The following is a 12,890-nucleotide window of genomic DNA, read 5'->3' as shown; positions in this document are numbered from 1 at the left end:
CAGAACATTAGTATATGCTTAGTTATCTGTTTATTAGCAGTTAATAACAGCTATTTGTGATGGAAGAGGAAGACCGTGGTGTTCTAGTCCCAATAAAGGTGTTCTATTGCTTTCTTGAACAACATCTTTTTTTTAAAGCGCTTTGGGTTTTAACAATTTATAAAGTTAAATAGTGTATTTGTTTCTACCTTATTAACTTCATACTTTGATTATACAGGTGTGAAGTTATCTTGTAGACTACTATTAAATTGGTTATCCTGTTTGTCATGGCCATCTGTCTACCAATTTGATCAGTTTCTTTTGTGTTGGTAATAGGTTAAAAATTCAACTAAATTTCTGACACTGACAGAAGCTTTCACTGAACCACTTTGGAGATATGTTTTATTGAAATTTCATGAAACTGAAGTGGTGAAACCCTTTAAATAGACTATTTGCTTTCCATCATACTAGGAATGCAGACAGATGGGTTCAGAAACAAAACGACATCTGATGGGATGATCCCAAACCAACTAACATGAAGACCACACATTATGGGATGAAACTAAGGGAAACGTATACAGAGGGAAGTGGAGCAAAATGAAAGGCAGGTTTGTACATTGATTTATGAAAGCCAAGAGAAAGAAACAAATTGTGCGAGGCACAAACGAAGTAAAGCTAGGACGTACGTCCACCTGGAAATACAGACACTGAGGATAAAATTGAAGCGAAAGATTCATAGAATAAGAAACAAACTATGATGGCACTTACAACAAATATGTTAGTTTGCCCCAAACTGCATAACCGGCCACATGGACAGGTATTTCATATAAACCTTGTAAGATGCTGGAGCCCAGATGAAATGCCGTTGAGCTTACTCACAGATCCGGCAACATGAGGTCGTTGGTGACGTCATGTAAGAACAACATCTGTCTTCCATTGATGTGTGTGAGCTTAATAGCTCCCATGCCTTAAAAGAGACAGGTTTCACATATATAGTTTTTATTTTGGTCTGTGACTGAAAAGCTTTGTAGGTAGCAATATACCAGGACTGGGATCTAATATTTCTGTCATTGCCTTCCTAGAGTTTTCGTTTTCTAATTTTAGGACTGGACTTACATGCTGATGCTGCACTGCCTTAAAGTGCCTGAAAGTTTTTTTTTTTTTATTATCACAAAACATTTATCATTTTTGTAGCCCACCGCAGCTTTCAACTTGACAAATGTGTGGACACAAAATATTTGTTGGACACTGCTAGTTTAAATGTGGTCATGTTACTCCAGGAAAACAGATGGCCATAGTTTCTCTTAAAACCAGAATAAACTGAAAATATGTCACATTTTCTGTAAATAATTTACAATCACATTGTGTGATCACTGTGGCATTTCAGCATTTTTATGACTGTTCACAACCATATTTCAGTAAAATACTTAATCATGAAAAATGCATACCTGTATGCGCACATGTAGTTCGATGAACTTAAAAGGCTTGTATACGATTACAAAATGGAAATATTTTGAGATTAAATAATATGTAGGTATAAAATAGCCTTGCTAAATCTGGATATGAAGAGATGAAGGGGTAATTTGATCCAGAGACATTTAAAATATTTTAATTTGAAGAAGCAAACAAATGAAGAGGATCCTGAGTTCAGCTGTCATTTTAAAGCCAGTGGTATTTCATCAGAGTTTATGCATATTGTTTCAAGTCAGGACTCTTAAGAGAGATAGAATTTATTTTATAGGCAGGATGCTGCAACATTGACAGAAGCTACTGAAGGAGTGGGCTGTCTATGGAGCCATTTTGCAGAAATTGGCTGAGAAAGGCATTCAGTGGTGTTCAAGTTGTTTCATCAAAACTGTCACTCATATAGCCTTATCTTTAACATTTTGAAAAAAATATATATATATTGTAAAATACCTTTTATTTAAGACCTAAATTTTTGTCCATTTGCTCAAAGAAAAGTCATGAATAATATTATTTTCTGATCTCTTTGCTTCATTACCATTTTATTCCTTCAGTTTTGACATTTGCTGTTATTTTTCATTACCTGCACATTGCAATCTGCTTAGGAAAGTGTGGGGAAGTTTGGGTATGTAATTCTGATGGATAAAACTGTCATCTGGAAGTCGTTTGGGAATGTATCAGAATCTGTCACACTACATAAGAGTCAGGCGAACCCAACAGAGATGAAATAGAAATAGCGTGCAATACAAAGTCTTCAGAAAATTAAGTGGAATTACAAAATAACACAAGTATTTTTCCAACCATATTTCAATAGTTCACTAAAAACACTTCACAAAGAAAAACTTTTAAGCAATGGCTTAGTTCTAGTTTGTTTGGAGGTCATTATTGGAAGTAGGAATGCATTAATTGGCAATGCATGAGTAATAAGGGAATGATAGACAGGAGAATGTTTACATTTTCTTATGTAAATCAAACAAAATAAATGTCCCAGTTGTGTTAATAACTTTAAAACAGGTTGTCATTCATGTTATTTGATCAATATTGGCACTTTGGTTTGGGCTGTTTCTGCTGTGTGCATATTAAAATGCCTCATAAATAGTCAGCTGTTGTTTTGTTTACAACAGTGTGTTGAGTAATTAATCCCCAGGCCAAATCAGAAAGCTGATTTTTAAGTTGCACATGCAGTAAATATAATGATGAAAAGGCACAGTTTACTTCTTTCACAGCAAATGAAATCAACTCATTGTTTTTCTCCGTTTACGTTCAGTCACTCTTCAGAGTCGAAGCGGGACATTCTTTAGAGACTGCGCCTTAATTTTATTTATTTCAGCTGAGATCCTGAACATGTCTTCAGATGGCAGATCCAAACCTGAGCCAGAAGCTGTCATATGTGAAAGAGAGAGTTGTAACTGGAAACTGGGAATTATGTTGTTAGACACAGCATAATAATATCCTGAACTGAAAGGCTGTTTATATGAAAAACCAGTAAGTGGTTTTTCATCCTTCCTGAAATAAATAGCATGTTTCATTTCAGCTACAGCTAGAGACTGAGTCACATCTCTTGTGAATTTAAGTTATTCATCATTGAATCGAGATGCTACAGTTTGGCCAAAACTGAATCAGGAAACTTGGCACCCACTCAGTATCAGCTTCCTTTATGACTAGTTGGAGTGGCATGCAGCACAAATGGCTCCATATCTACACCCTTTCCCTGACAGTAAAGGAAGAGGTTTCCTCGGTCTAAATTGCTGCCTGATGCTTACATGATGAGGTGGGAGTCTCCAGAGACACAACATACCGCAGCCTCACATCTCCAGTCTCCCCAACTCCCTCGTATTCCGGCGCTGCCACATGTTTCACTTTATTTTTTCCACATTTGTGCCTCTTAATTACGCCATATCAGTCAAAACACAAAATATCTTGTGTAATAGGGATGACTTATGTTTGGACAAATGTTCTGCAAAGGAATGAAAAAGGAAAATGCTGGGAACAGCTTTGGGCTACATAACTGGGAAATCAGTCATGTCGCCCAATTTTTAAGGAACAATAAAACCTTGAATCACGCAGATTTTACCATTAAACAACAGCAAAAAGTAAGACCGTCTTTTTAAGTATATTTCCAATTAAATGTGACTTTGATTGAATTTTTATTTAGACTTTACTGTGACATGACTAACAGCCCAACTACATTGCTCTGAGATTTGTTTTTTCCTTGACTTTCAAGAAAATTGGCGCTATAAAGTGCTTGCTAAGACCAATATTGCACCAGCAGGAGGCGATAATATCAAAATCAGCGACATCAAAATTCAGAAATAGATTCTACAATGCCAGTTTGTCTCAGACATCGGGGCTTGGATACGGAAATTACATCATATCAGAGCTGAGGTCAAGGTGAAATTCGGAAAATAAGGGGATTTATTGATTGTTGTAGTGCTAACTACTTTACTAATAAAACCCAATAAGTGTATTTCTCTCGTCTTTATGTGTTCAAATTGTAAAAGAAGATTTTCACAAATAGAAGTCATACATTACTTGTTTAATGAAATATAAATCGTCAGAAGTTTTAACATATATTATTTGGTACTCTGAAGTCAAGTGTACTGAGTTCCCCCTGAAGTTGTAACTCCAAATGTGAAGATGCTTGCCAAAAATGCCCAAGTTCAGTTTTCCAACATGGCTGCCGGGTATATAAAATGTAGTGGAAGTTGCAAGCAAAGAGCTATTTACTATTATTAAATCATTATATATTATAACGAATAAACCACTGGTACTTAAGGTTTTGCACAGCCTTTGTTTATAAACAGGTTCATCATGTGTTTGAACACACAAGATGGAGCAAAATACTTGGTTAGTGGCTTGTGTTACTAGTAATTGTCACCACAATAATTGGCAATTATCACTGGTTTCCAACTTGCTGCTAAAATTTGCACAACGTGGGTGTGTTGTCATTCCCAGATTTAAGCTCTAACCTCTGGGAAAAATCGAATGCGGCTCACACCTGCACATTTCACTGCTTTAGAAGCGCAAGTATTGATTGCTCTGCAACCTCCCAACTTTCCCAGCCAAAATTCCGACTTCATTTGGAGTTCTTGTTGCATTCCTGACTGGAAGCTTGAAAAATCCAACCTCTCTGTTCAAGTAGAGTCTTAAACTAAAGCAGTGTGAAGCAAAATATTTGAAGGACTTCTTCCAAAAATTTGTAGCTGATGTTCTTTTTTTTTTATCCTTTCTTCCTTGTCTTAGGAAGGACAAAGGAGAAAGCTCAAAGCCAAACCTTTCGAGCTTGTCTTTGAAGTGTAATGAAACTCCAGATAGATTTTTGAAGTGTCTTTATATGTTTTGTAGAAGTTTGTTAAAAAAAATTCTTCCCTTTAAGAAAATGTCTGTTTTCATGTTCTCTGATTCGTATTGAAATACTTCTGTTATTGCATTTTGTCACAAAAAAGATCAACTGGAGGTGCTGTCACAGAAATTTTTTTTGTAAAATACTCTTGTTGGTGTGGAGAAGACCTGCAGTACACTTATTCACAACCAGAGTTTACCTTTCCTCGACACAGAAAATGTTTTTCCGTTCATATTTCTCATTTTCTTTGGACTTTTTATATTCCGAAGGCTACTGCACAGCACCCATCAACACAGTAGGCGCAAAGATAAAAAGCAGGCCACCAATCTGCAGCTCCAGACACACAGACCCTTGCTTTTTTATTCAAGTTGTGTTCTGTTGTAAATCTCCTGATTTACAACAAGAGCAATGAGGCATGTTTTTGCTGAATGCGTTTTCTCATATGGTTCTCACTGTGTTTATTCACAGCTTCCTGTCAATGAGACAGTTGGAATCAGGAGAGAGGCTGACGGGGTTTCCTTTACAGAAAGAGGGATTGTTTTAGCTAATTTGAGTTTTTTGTGTTTATTTTAGCATTGCTTATCAAATTTGTAGAGGTTGCAGTTATAGTTGTATTTACTTGTTTTTAAGTTTGTCGGTATTAAATAAATCCAGTTTTCTGTTTTTTATTGTGGAGCTAGAGCATGGGGAATGCCATGTCAGCACAGCGGCTCTCGCAAATGTTGTTGGCATCAGTTTAAACGAGCTTCAAGTAATCAAATCTTTTCTACAGGAAAAATCTTGTCCAATGTCCAACATTCGCAGAAACGCAAAGTCTCATTAACAACAGATTCAGGCACAATGGGTTAGCCTTGTTTCAACGCAAAATGTAGCTTTATATACAGAGTCCTGTCTTTTCACTAAAGGACCAAGCATGCATTTAAAAATATTCCCGTTGTCCAACATGGAGAAAAAGTTTTTTGTGAAAATTTAGCTTCAGGAATAATTAAAAATTGCCATCAGTGAGTATAAATACTTTTCTTCTTCTTTTCCTGTCTTTGTCTCAGAAATCATTGACGACCTTGCACATCTCGTGGACAAAACAGACGGCAGGATTCGGAATGAGACACGAAGAGTGAAGCTGGTAGAGACCAAGTCAGCGTCATGTGGTGAGCCTCACTTACATCCCTTCACATTTAACAGGACCCTGGATAAAGATGTGTACCAAATAATACAAAATCACTGGTGTCGCAAATAGTTACACTTATAAATAATGTGCAAGTTACACTTTATAAATTGATTTTTTTTTCTTTTTCTTTTGTCTCATTTCAAGTGTCTAGGAGCCTTTATTTACCCACAGCTTCCTATTTCTCTGGGTAAATGACATGAGTCAGTGGCCTATTTCACTTTACTACTCCTCAAAATGGTAAAGACAAGAGAACATGCCATTAAAGTGAGGCAGATGCACGCTAACATTCATAAGCCAATGAATGGCTCCAAGAAAATAGCTCTGTCTTTGCTTGAGCTATTTTTCAAAAAAGATATGCACATCAATGTGTAAGATGAGCTTGTATTTAGCTTAACTAAATACAACTTAGTCTGTAATTGAAAATTGTTCTTTACCTTCACTCCTTATCCAATTTAACTGCAATTTTTTTTTTTTTTTACAAAACTGTCAGCTTCTATATGAGCAAAGCTGGTACGGACAAAATCCGAAAGATTTGCTGGTGTGATTCTCCAGGTTTTTATTGTTGTTTTATAATACAATGTATGCCACACTGTTCAGATTTTGATTCGTAAATAAATTATTTTCTTCACAATAGTGCTCTAATTTGGGTTGGTCTATCACATAAAATCCATTGATGTTTGTGGTTGCAACAAGATAATACAGGGGTACCTGTGCAGAGCACTGTAGCTGTACAAAAATGTGTCCAATTAGTTAAGCTAGTGGTAGTGGGCTGTTGTTTAGTTGGCCGAAAGCAGAAAGCATGGTGGGTAATGAACCTGAGAACATGGAGATGATGAGATCAGGCCTTGGCGCATGTTGTTGCTGGCAGTGTTGTATAGTAACGAAGTAAAAATACTTCACTACTTTACTTAAGTATATTTTGGAGTACTTCATACTTTCCTGGAGTATGAAAATTTTTGATGACTTTCACTTTTACTTCACTATATTTCCGAACTTAATTGCGTACTTTTACTCCGATACATTTTCAATGTGTGGTTTAGTTACTCGTTACAAAAAAGCGAGAGAGAGAAACGAAGTGTTTTGATCCCACCTACTGATTAGCAAGTAGCAAGCAGGCTACCGAACAAAGTCGGTAGCCTGCTTGCCTGGGCTTGTTCATCACCTCCAATAGGATACACCTGTTTCGCTTCTCCCATTAAACACAAAGCAAGTCTCGCAATCAGGAACAGCCACATGGAGCAGGAGACGGAGACCACAACGACTGCAACTACGTCGGACACGGCTCCAGGGGAACCACCAGCTGGTGATAGGGTGACCAGACGTCCTCGTTTTCCCGGACATGTCCTACTTTTCAGACCTAAAAAGATGTCCGGGGGGAATTTAAAAATTGTCCGGGATTTTGGTCAATTGCCTCAAAACACATTACATAGCTTACAGTGCATTGTAGGGCACTGCGCACGGCGCTGCGTGTCACGTAATCCCTGAGCCGCGTCAGTGGGCAGCACCCCCCCCCCCCGCTCCAAAGTTTTCTGGGTTTTTTTTTTCTTTTGCATAATGACCAGTTGTGTGCACCACCTATTGACTGATTCACTGATTTGTGAAGTAGAGTAATCGTAGCAGCTCTTTTTCTTCATGTTGGCCGCATTTTCTGTACTATTTATTTTTCTCATTTTCAGCACTGACCTTATTTGAAGGGAAAACTTAAGGCTTACAAAAACTTTGTATTTTCTGTCCTGGAGGGTTTACTAAGAAGCTGGTTCAGTTGTAAAGCAGGTTAAGTTAACCTTGTGCTATAGGTAAAGCACCTAATTTTCTTAACTAAATGATGCCTGCAGGTATATCTATTAGCAGGTTCAATTTTGCCTGCACTTGGTTGGGTACATTATTTTAAGTGTATTTGACAAGTTTACCAAAATATAAAAAAAAGTCATTCAACCTGCATTTGCTTTGTTTTACTTTTTACTTGTACTTTTCATTACATTACTTGAGTACATCCATTTTTACAGTACTTTCCATACTTAAGTACAAGAAGTTTCAGATACTTTAAGACTTTTACTCAAGTAACATTTCAGTCAGTGACTTCGACTTTTACCAAAGTCATATTTTGGAGAGGTACTTGTACTTTTACTTGACTCTGAGATTTCAGTACTTTATACAACACTGGTTGCTGGATGGTGAGCTCTGCTTATCACGCCTCCTAACATGCTGCAGGCTTTTAAAGGAGATGTCTTGATGAATCCCACAAAGTCACACATCGGGTCATGTCATCAACTTCTTTAAAACTCCACATGTTGTAGGACCGAGGAGTTTCCTGAAAAAGTTTTGTAAAGGCCTTTTGGCCTCTTTACCATAGATCAAATTTGTTTTCATCATTTTCACAAAGAGCCTTTGTGTTTTTTTGAAAGAGAAATGTTAGAGGGAAATGGCTGTGATAGTTAGCTGACGAACACCATCCTTTGGAGTAGGCAGTCTCAGCAAAGCCCTTGTTTTCTTTTTTCGCCTTGTGAAATGCCAGTTTCTGTTGCCCTGGCTGAGGCTGCATTGTTTTGACCCGGCTAACGTTCCGTCGCAGACAGAAACAGAGCTTGCGAAGGGAAGGTCAGCCTGCAGAATTCCTCTTTTTGTTGCTTGTGTTCCCATGGTGGCTGAGTATTGGTTTGTTTGACAATCCCAGAGATCCGCCTGTTGTTTGGTTCAACATGTTTCTTTTTGCTTTCCCTCCGATTGAGGTCGGGGAATATTTATGGCTCTAGTTTGTGCAAGTCTAGTATGTTTAGGTACGGTTCTGTGAAAATATTAGGACAATATATGAAAAACACGTATAAGAAGTTGTATTCCATGTATTGGAAGTTAGATTAGGGGCAACTGTGACTGACTGGGAGGAGAGTCGTCTTTCAATTAAAATACTTGATTTCAGCTCCTGCTCCACTACATGTTGATGTGCCCTTGAGCAAGGCACTTAACCCATTTCTTACTAAATTTAAAGTTAAATTAAAAGGCTCTTTCTTTCACTCTTAATAATTTCTCCTTACTGTACAGTCTTATTTTGCTGTTTTTCAAAGTTACCCATCTATCTGCAAATTGTTGAAGGAGTGTATATAATTGTGTAGAGTTAAAGCTTTTTAAGTGGTCAGTTCGACCAGATAAAGCTTAATCCGTTTACTATGTTAAAATCAGTTTTAATAGCTCTGAAAAAAGTCAAGTCATGTAATCCAAAAAAGAAAAAAACATTCTAAAAGTCATTGTAAATGTAATTTTGAAAATTGAAGACATTCAATGAGAATTCAAAATAATTTGAAATCAGACATTCTTCTGTCTAAAAACCTGTCCCAGCAGGTTTACCCTTAAAGCAGACCACAAGGTCCTAAAGGAAGTCTTCAAAATCCCTAAAATTTTGCTGTTGTAAATTTCTTACAGAATCTACAGCAGCTGTACAAGCTGAAATAGTACAAGTTCAACTTTAATGGAAGGTGTACAACTTATTAGGACAGGTAGTCACATTATTTGGACCTAAGAGCAGGGGACATGTTGGCTGTGGACCAAATACGGCATTTAAGGCTCCATGGTAACTGTGGGGCACAGAGGTGGAAGTGTCATGGTTTGGGGATGTGACCAGAATCCACCATGAGTCCTAGGTGAGGTTATATGTAAAAATACAAAATTAATCGGAAGCAGAACTTAATCTTATAACATAATAGTGACTAAAAACTTAGTAGAAAATTGACTGTCTGAGAAGTAAAAAAAATGAAAAGTCCTGGGCCTAGTCAAAGCCCAGATCATGATTTCATGCCAATGCTGTGGTGTGACTTGAAACACATCCCAGGTTGAGCAATGAAGAAGTAAAGGCTTCATGAGGAAGCCCAATTTTTCCAAACCTGTACATGTGATCTCTGTATGTTGGTATTGCATTTATGTTTTATGCTATTTTTCTGTATTTAGAAAGTATACATGCACATGTCTGCTGCAGTTGTGGGTTTTATGCTTCTTGCCTTCGGGGATGGAAAATTCCCCTTCTGATCCTCTTCACTCTCACCTCTACGCCTTCGCTCGCTTTCGTTCATTCATCTCTGTCGTCCCTCTGTTCACCACCTCAGTTGTTTGACACTCATGTCTGTGTTAAGCAAAGAAAGAAGTGAAAATACTGCATGCCACAGATTGTTCGAAGGGCTTTCCCTCTTTTGCTCTAGCAGTGTGTTTATAATTCCTTAGCTGTAAGGCTTTATTTATTTTTAAAAGCTCTGTTCATCCAAAAGCACTGTTTGATATTATGTCTGACGCGTCCCTGCAAAGGTAGGATAGTCAGGGTATGACAGCAGAGCATGCTTAGCATTGCTGTTGCTCTGCTCACCGTAAATGCTTTAGTAGTTTTGCTGCTCTAACCGTGTAATGATGCACATCATCTTTTAAGTCAGGAATCAATCTTGTGGCCATTTTTCCTCTTGCACAAATTTTTTCCCTAAAACAATCATTTTACTTTGATACATTCAGAAATTGACATTAATAGATTTTGGTTTCTTCTTATTACTTTTTTCTTTAGAACATACATGGCAATTTATATTTCTAATATGGTAAATATTACCATGTTAGAACAAAACAATATAAATCAACCTTTAGAAAATTCTAGCATAGTGAATTAAATGTTAAAAAGATTAAACTATGACTTTTATTATTTAATAAGAGATTGATAAACAATTAGGATATGTTCATGTGGTAATTTAGGCCTAAGGAAAAACAATAAAGGTGTGGAATCCTAACCTTAGAGGTTCAAGGTGACGTAGGTGTTGGGGATTTGTTTAGAAAGTATTTATTTTAGTTGGTAGAGAATTGACTTGGACTTGTGAAAGACTTGAGACTTGATTTGGAAGAAATGACTTGTGATCTGTGTTACAAAAACCAGAAATGCCTCAAATCTCTGATTGTTGTACATGCTAATTTTCTTTCAGCTGAAGGTCAGGAATAAATATCACAGACATTTGTCTTGTCATAAATTGATCCGCTAACACATTTCACCAAACAGCAGTGGTTTGAGAAACCACTATAGATACTTTACATGCATGTGTTTCATCCTGCAAGTAGTTTTGATTCAACACCAACAACAAAAAAAGCTTCTGACTCTAGAGCCAGAGATGTTTACATCAAGTCTTTTGAACACAGGTCTAAGTCAATTTTGACGTAATTTTTTCTTTTTTTTTATTGCAACACAAGTGCAACTTGAATCGGAGTCTCAAAATGAAGATGATGAGAGCCATGCTCAGCTATTGTTAAGGAACAAAACTTCCTTAAAAAAAAACAAAAAAATACACAAAAACACAAATTTTTCTACAAACTTTTCAAGCACAGATCTACTCCTGTTACAGTTGGATGAACTGGATACGCAGTCGTTACCACTTCTGTCAGCTTTGGCAGAAACTAAGAAGTGTTTTTTAGATTAGTTGGATCAGTCTGTCAGATTAGTCTGTAGGACTACAGGATCTGTTGTAGTGCAATGTGAGTTAGAAGATCCTCAACACACAGCATCACTTCATGATGACTCCAATTGACTTAGCTAATCCCCAGCTTGTAGAGCCACTTCAGCAGCCCTATAAAACCCAGAGGTGACTTGAATCCCAACTAAGTTACACACTCAGTACTACGGGAGATTTCAGAGGAAACTTTCCCCGAGTATTGCTGTGATTTGGATTACCGTACTTTAACTACTACTGCAGCACTAGTGTTTGTGTTGATTTAATTTTCTCCTAACATTTGTGTTATTTCTTATGCATGTTAGGATGTGTTGGTGGAGAAAAAAGAAGCAATAATATTTAAATGTTTAAGTTGTTTTATATTTTTGATCAAGTTTTCACACCGGTGATGTTTTTATGTAAGTGAGATTCTTACATAGTTTAGCCTACTTGTGAAATACTACATAGATTAGTTTAGTTTATGCCTGTCTAGGCAATAGTTTAGGCTTGGTATTAGGTTAAAGTATGAGGTTTAATGAAGTAATGGCATCCAAACTCCTCATTCTTTTTTTTTTTTTAAATATGTTTCTACTCTTTTTTTTTTATTATTATTATTATTATTTAAAGGAAATTCCTTAGAAGGTACCAGAGTGACCAATGTCTTCTCTAGTCATATGGAGCAGAGAAGTCATTCAATTCTACACCTCCTGTATCTGTTGCTGCACACTGCCAATAGGCTGGCTGTAAAACATCCACTATAGCTGTTTTTTTTGTTTATTCAAAATGTTATCCACAGAAATTTTTGAAAATGAGCCCTAAAAACTACATGAACATCTGTTTAATACAAGTCGTTGGTAAATTTAAAGCAGTTTGCAGAAAACTCCGAAACAAAAGATCCTTGACTTAAATATCTGTTGACTTGCATGTGTCAGAGAAAATATGGATAATTTAAAAACTTTTATTGATACGCCATCTTTTTCTTAATGCCCTATGAATAAACAAACAAACAAAAAACTCATTAAAGTTTTTGTCTGTTCCAGCTTTGTTTCCAGGAACATCTCCATGTTAATCTTAACAGAAAATATGTCCCCTTCCTTTAGGGGTCATGCTCATCTTTTGTGGTCCAAAAAGTCTTTGAACTCTGAGCGGGGCGGCAGCTTCAGGGGGTGGAGGGGTCTCTGTATGGTCAGGACTCTCACCAATTATCATTTTCTTTCTGTGATTTGTCTTACTGATGTGTCTGGAAATTGCTAAGATGGGATGAACCCAGGCTTGTTCCTGCAGGACTCCTGGGTGGTCAGCCTGTCAGCAGACACCAACCATCTCCCTCAGCAGGACTGTCACAGCACCGCCCTAATCTATCGGGGATGCCAGGCCCAATATTGTCATGAGACCCCAGGGGTCCCTCTGAGGGCGAGGAGGGCCATGTTTAGTTGCTGGGGCAGACAGTGACGGTGCAAGGACAAAAGAAGGGTGGGGTCACTTTGGGTGTCAA

At 37.2% G+C, this 12,890-nt stretch overlaps 1 protein-coding gene across 1 annotated transcript in view; it reads left to right on the top strand.

Moving 5' to 3' along the window:
• The window catches only part of stx8 (syntaxin 8), a 36,641-nt gene that overhangs the window by 18,653 nt on the left and 5,098 nt on the right, over window positions 1-12,890 (top strand). Inside the window, exon 7 of the mRNA XM_023333563.1 lies at window positions 5,833-5,934. Within this exon, the coding sequence (XP_023189331.1) occupies window positions 5,833-5,934 (102 nt within the window). The remainder of the gene's footprint in view (window positions 1-5,832; window positions 5,935-12,890) is intronic.

The sequence above is a fragment of the Xiphophorus maculatus genome, chromosome 5 (assembly GCF_002775205.1).
Source record: "Xiphophorus maculatus strain JP 163 A chromosome 5, X_maculatus-5.0-male, whole genome shotgun sequence".
Taxonomy (NCBI): Eukaryota; Metazoa; Chordata; class Actinopteri; order Cyprinodontiformes; family Poeciliidae; genus Xiphophorus; species Xiphophorus maculatus.
Note: the sequence above shows the minus strand (reverse complement) of the source record. Positions and strands in the feature narration are given on the sequence as shown.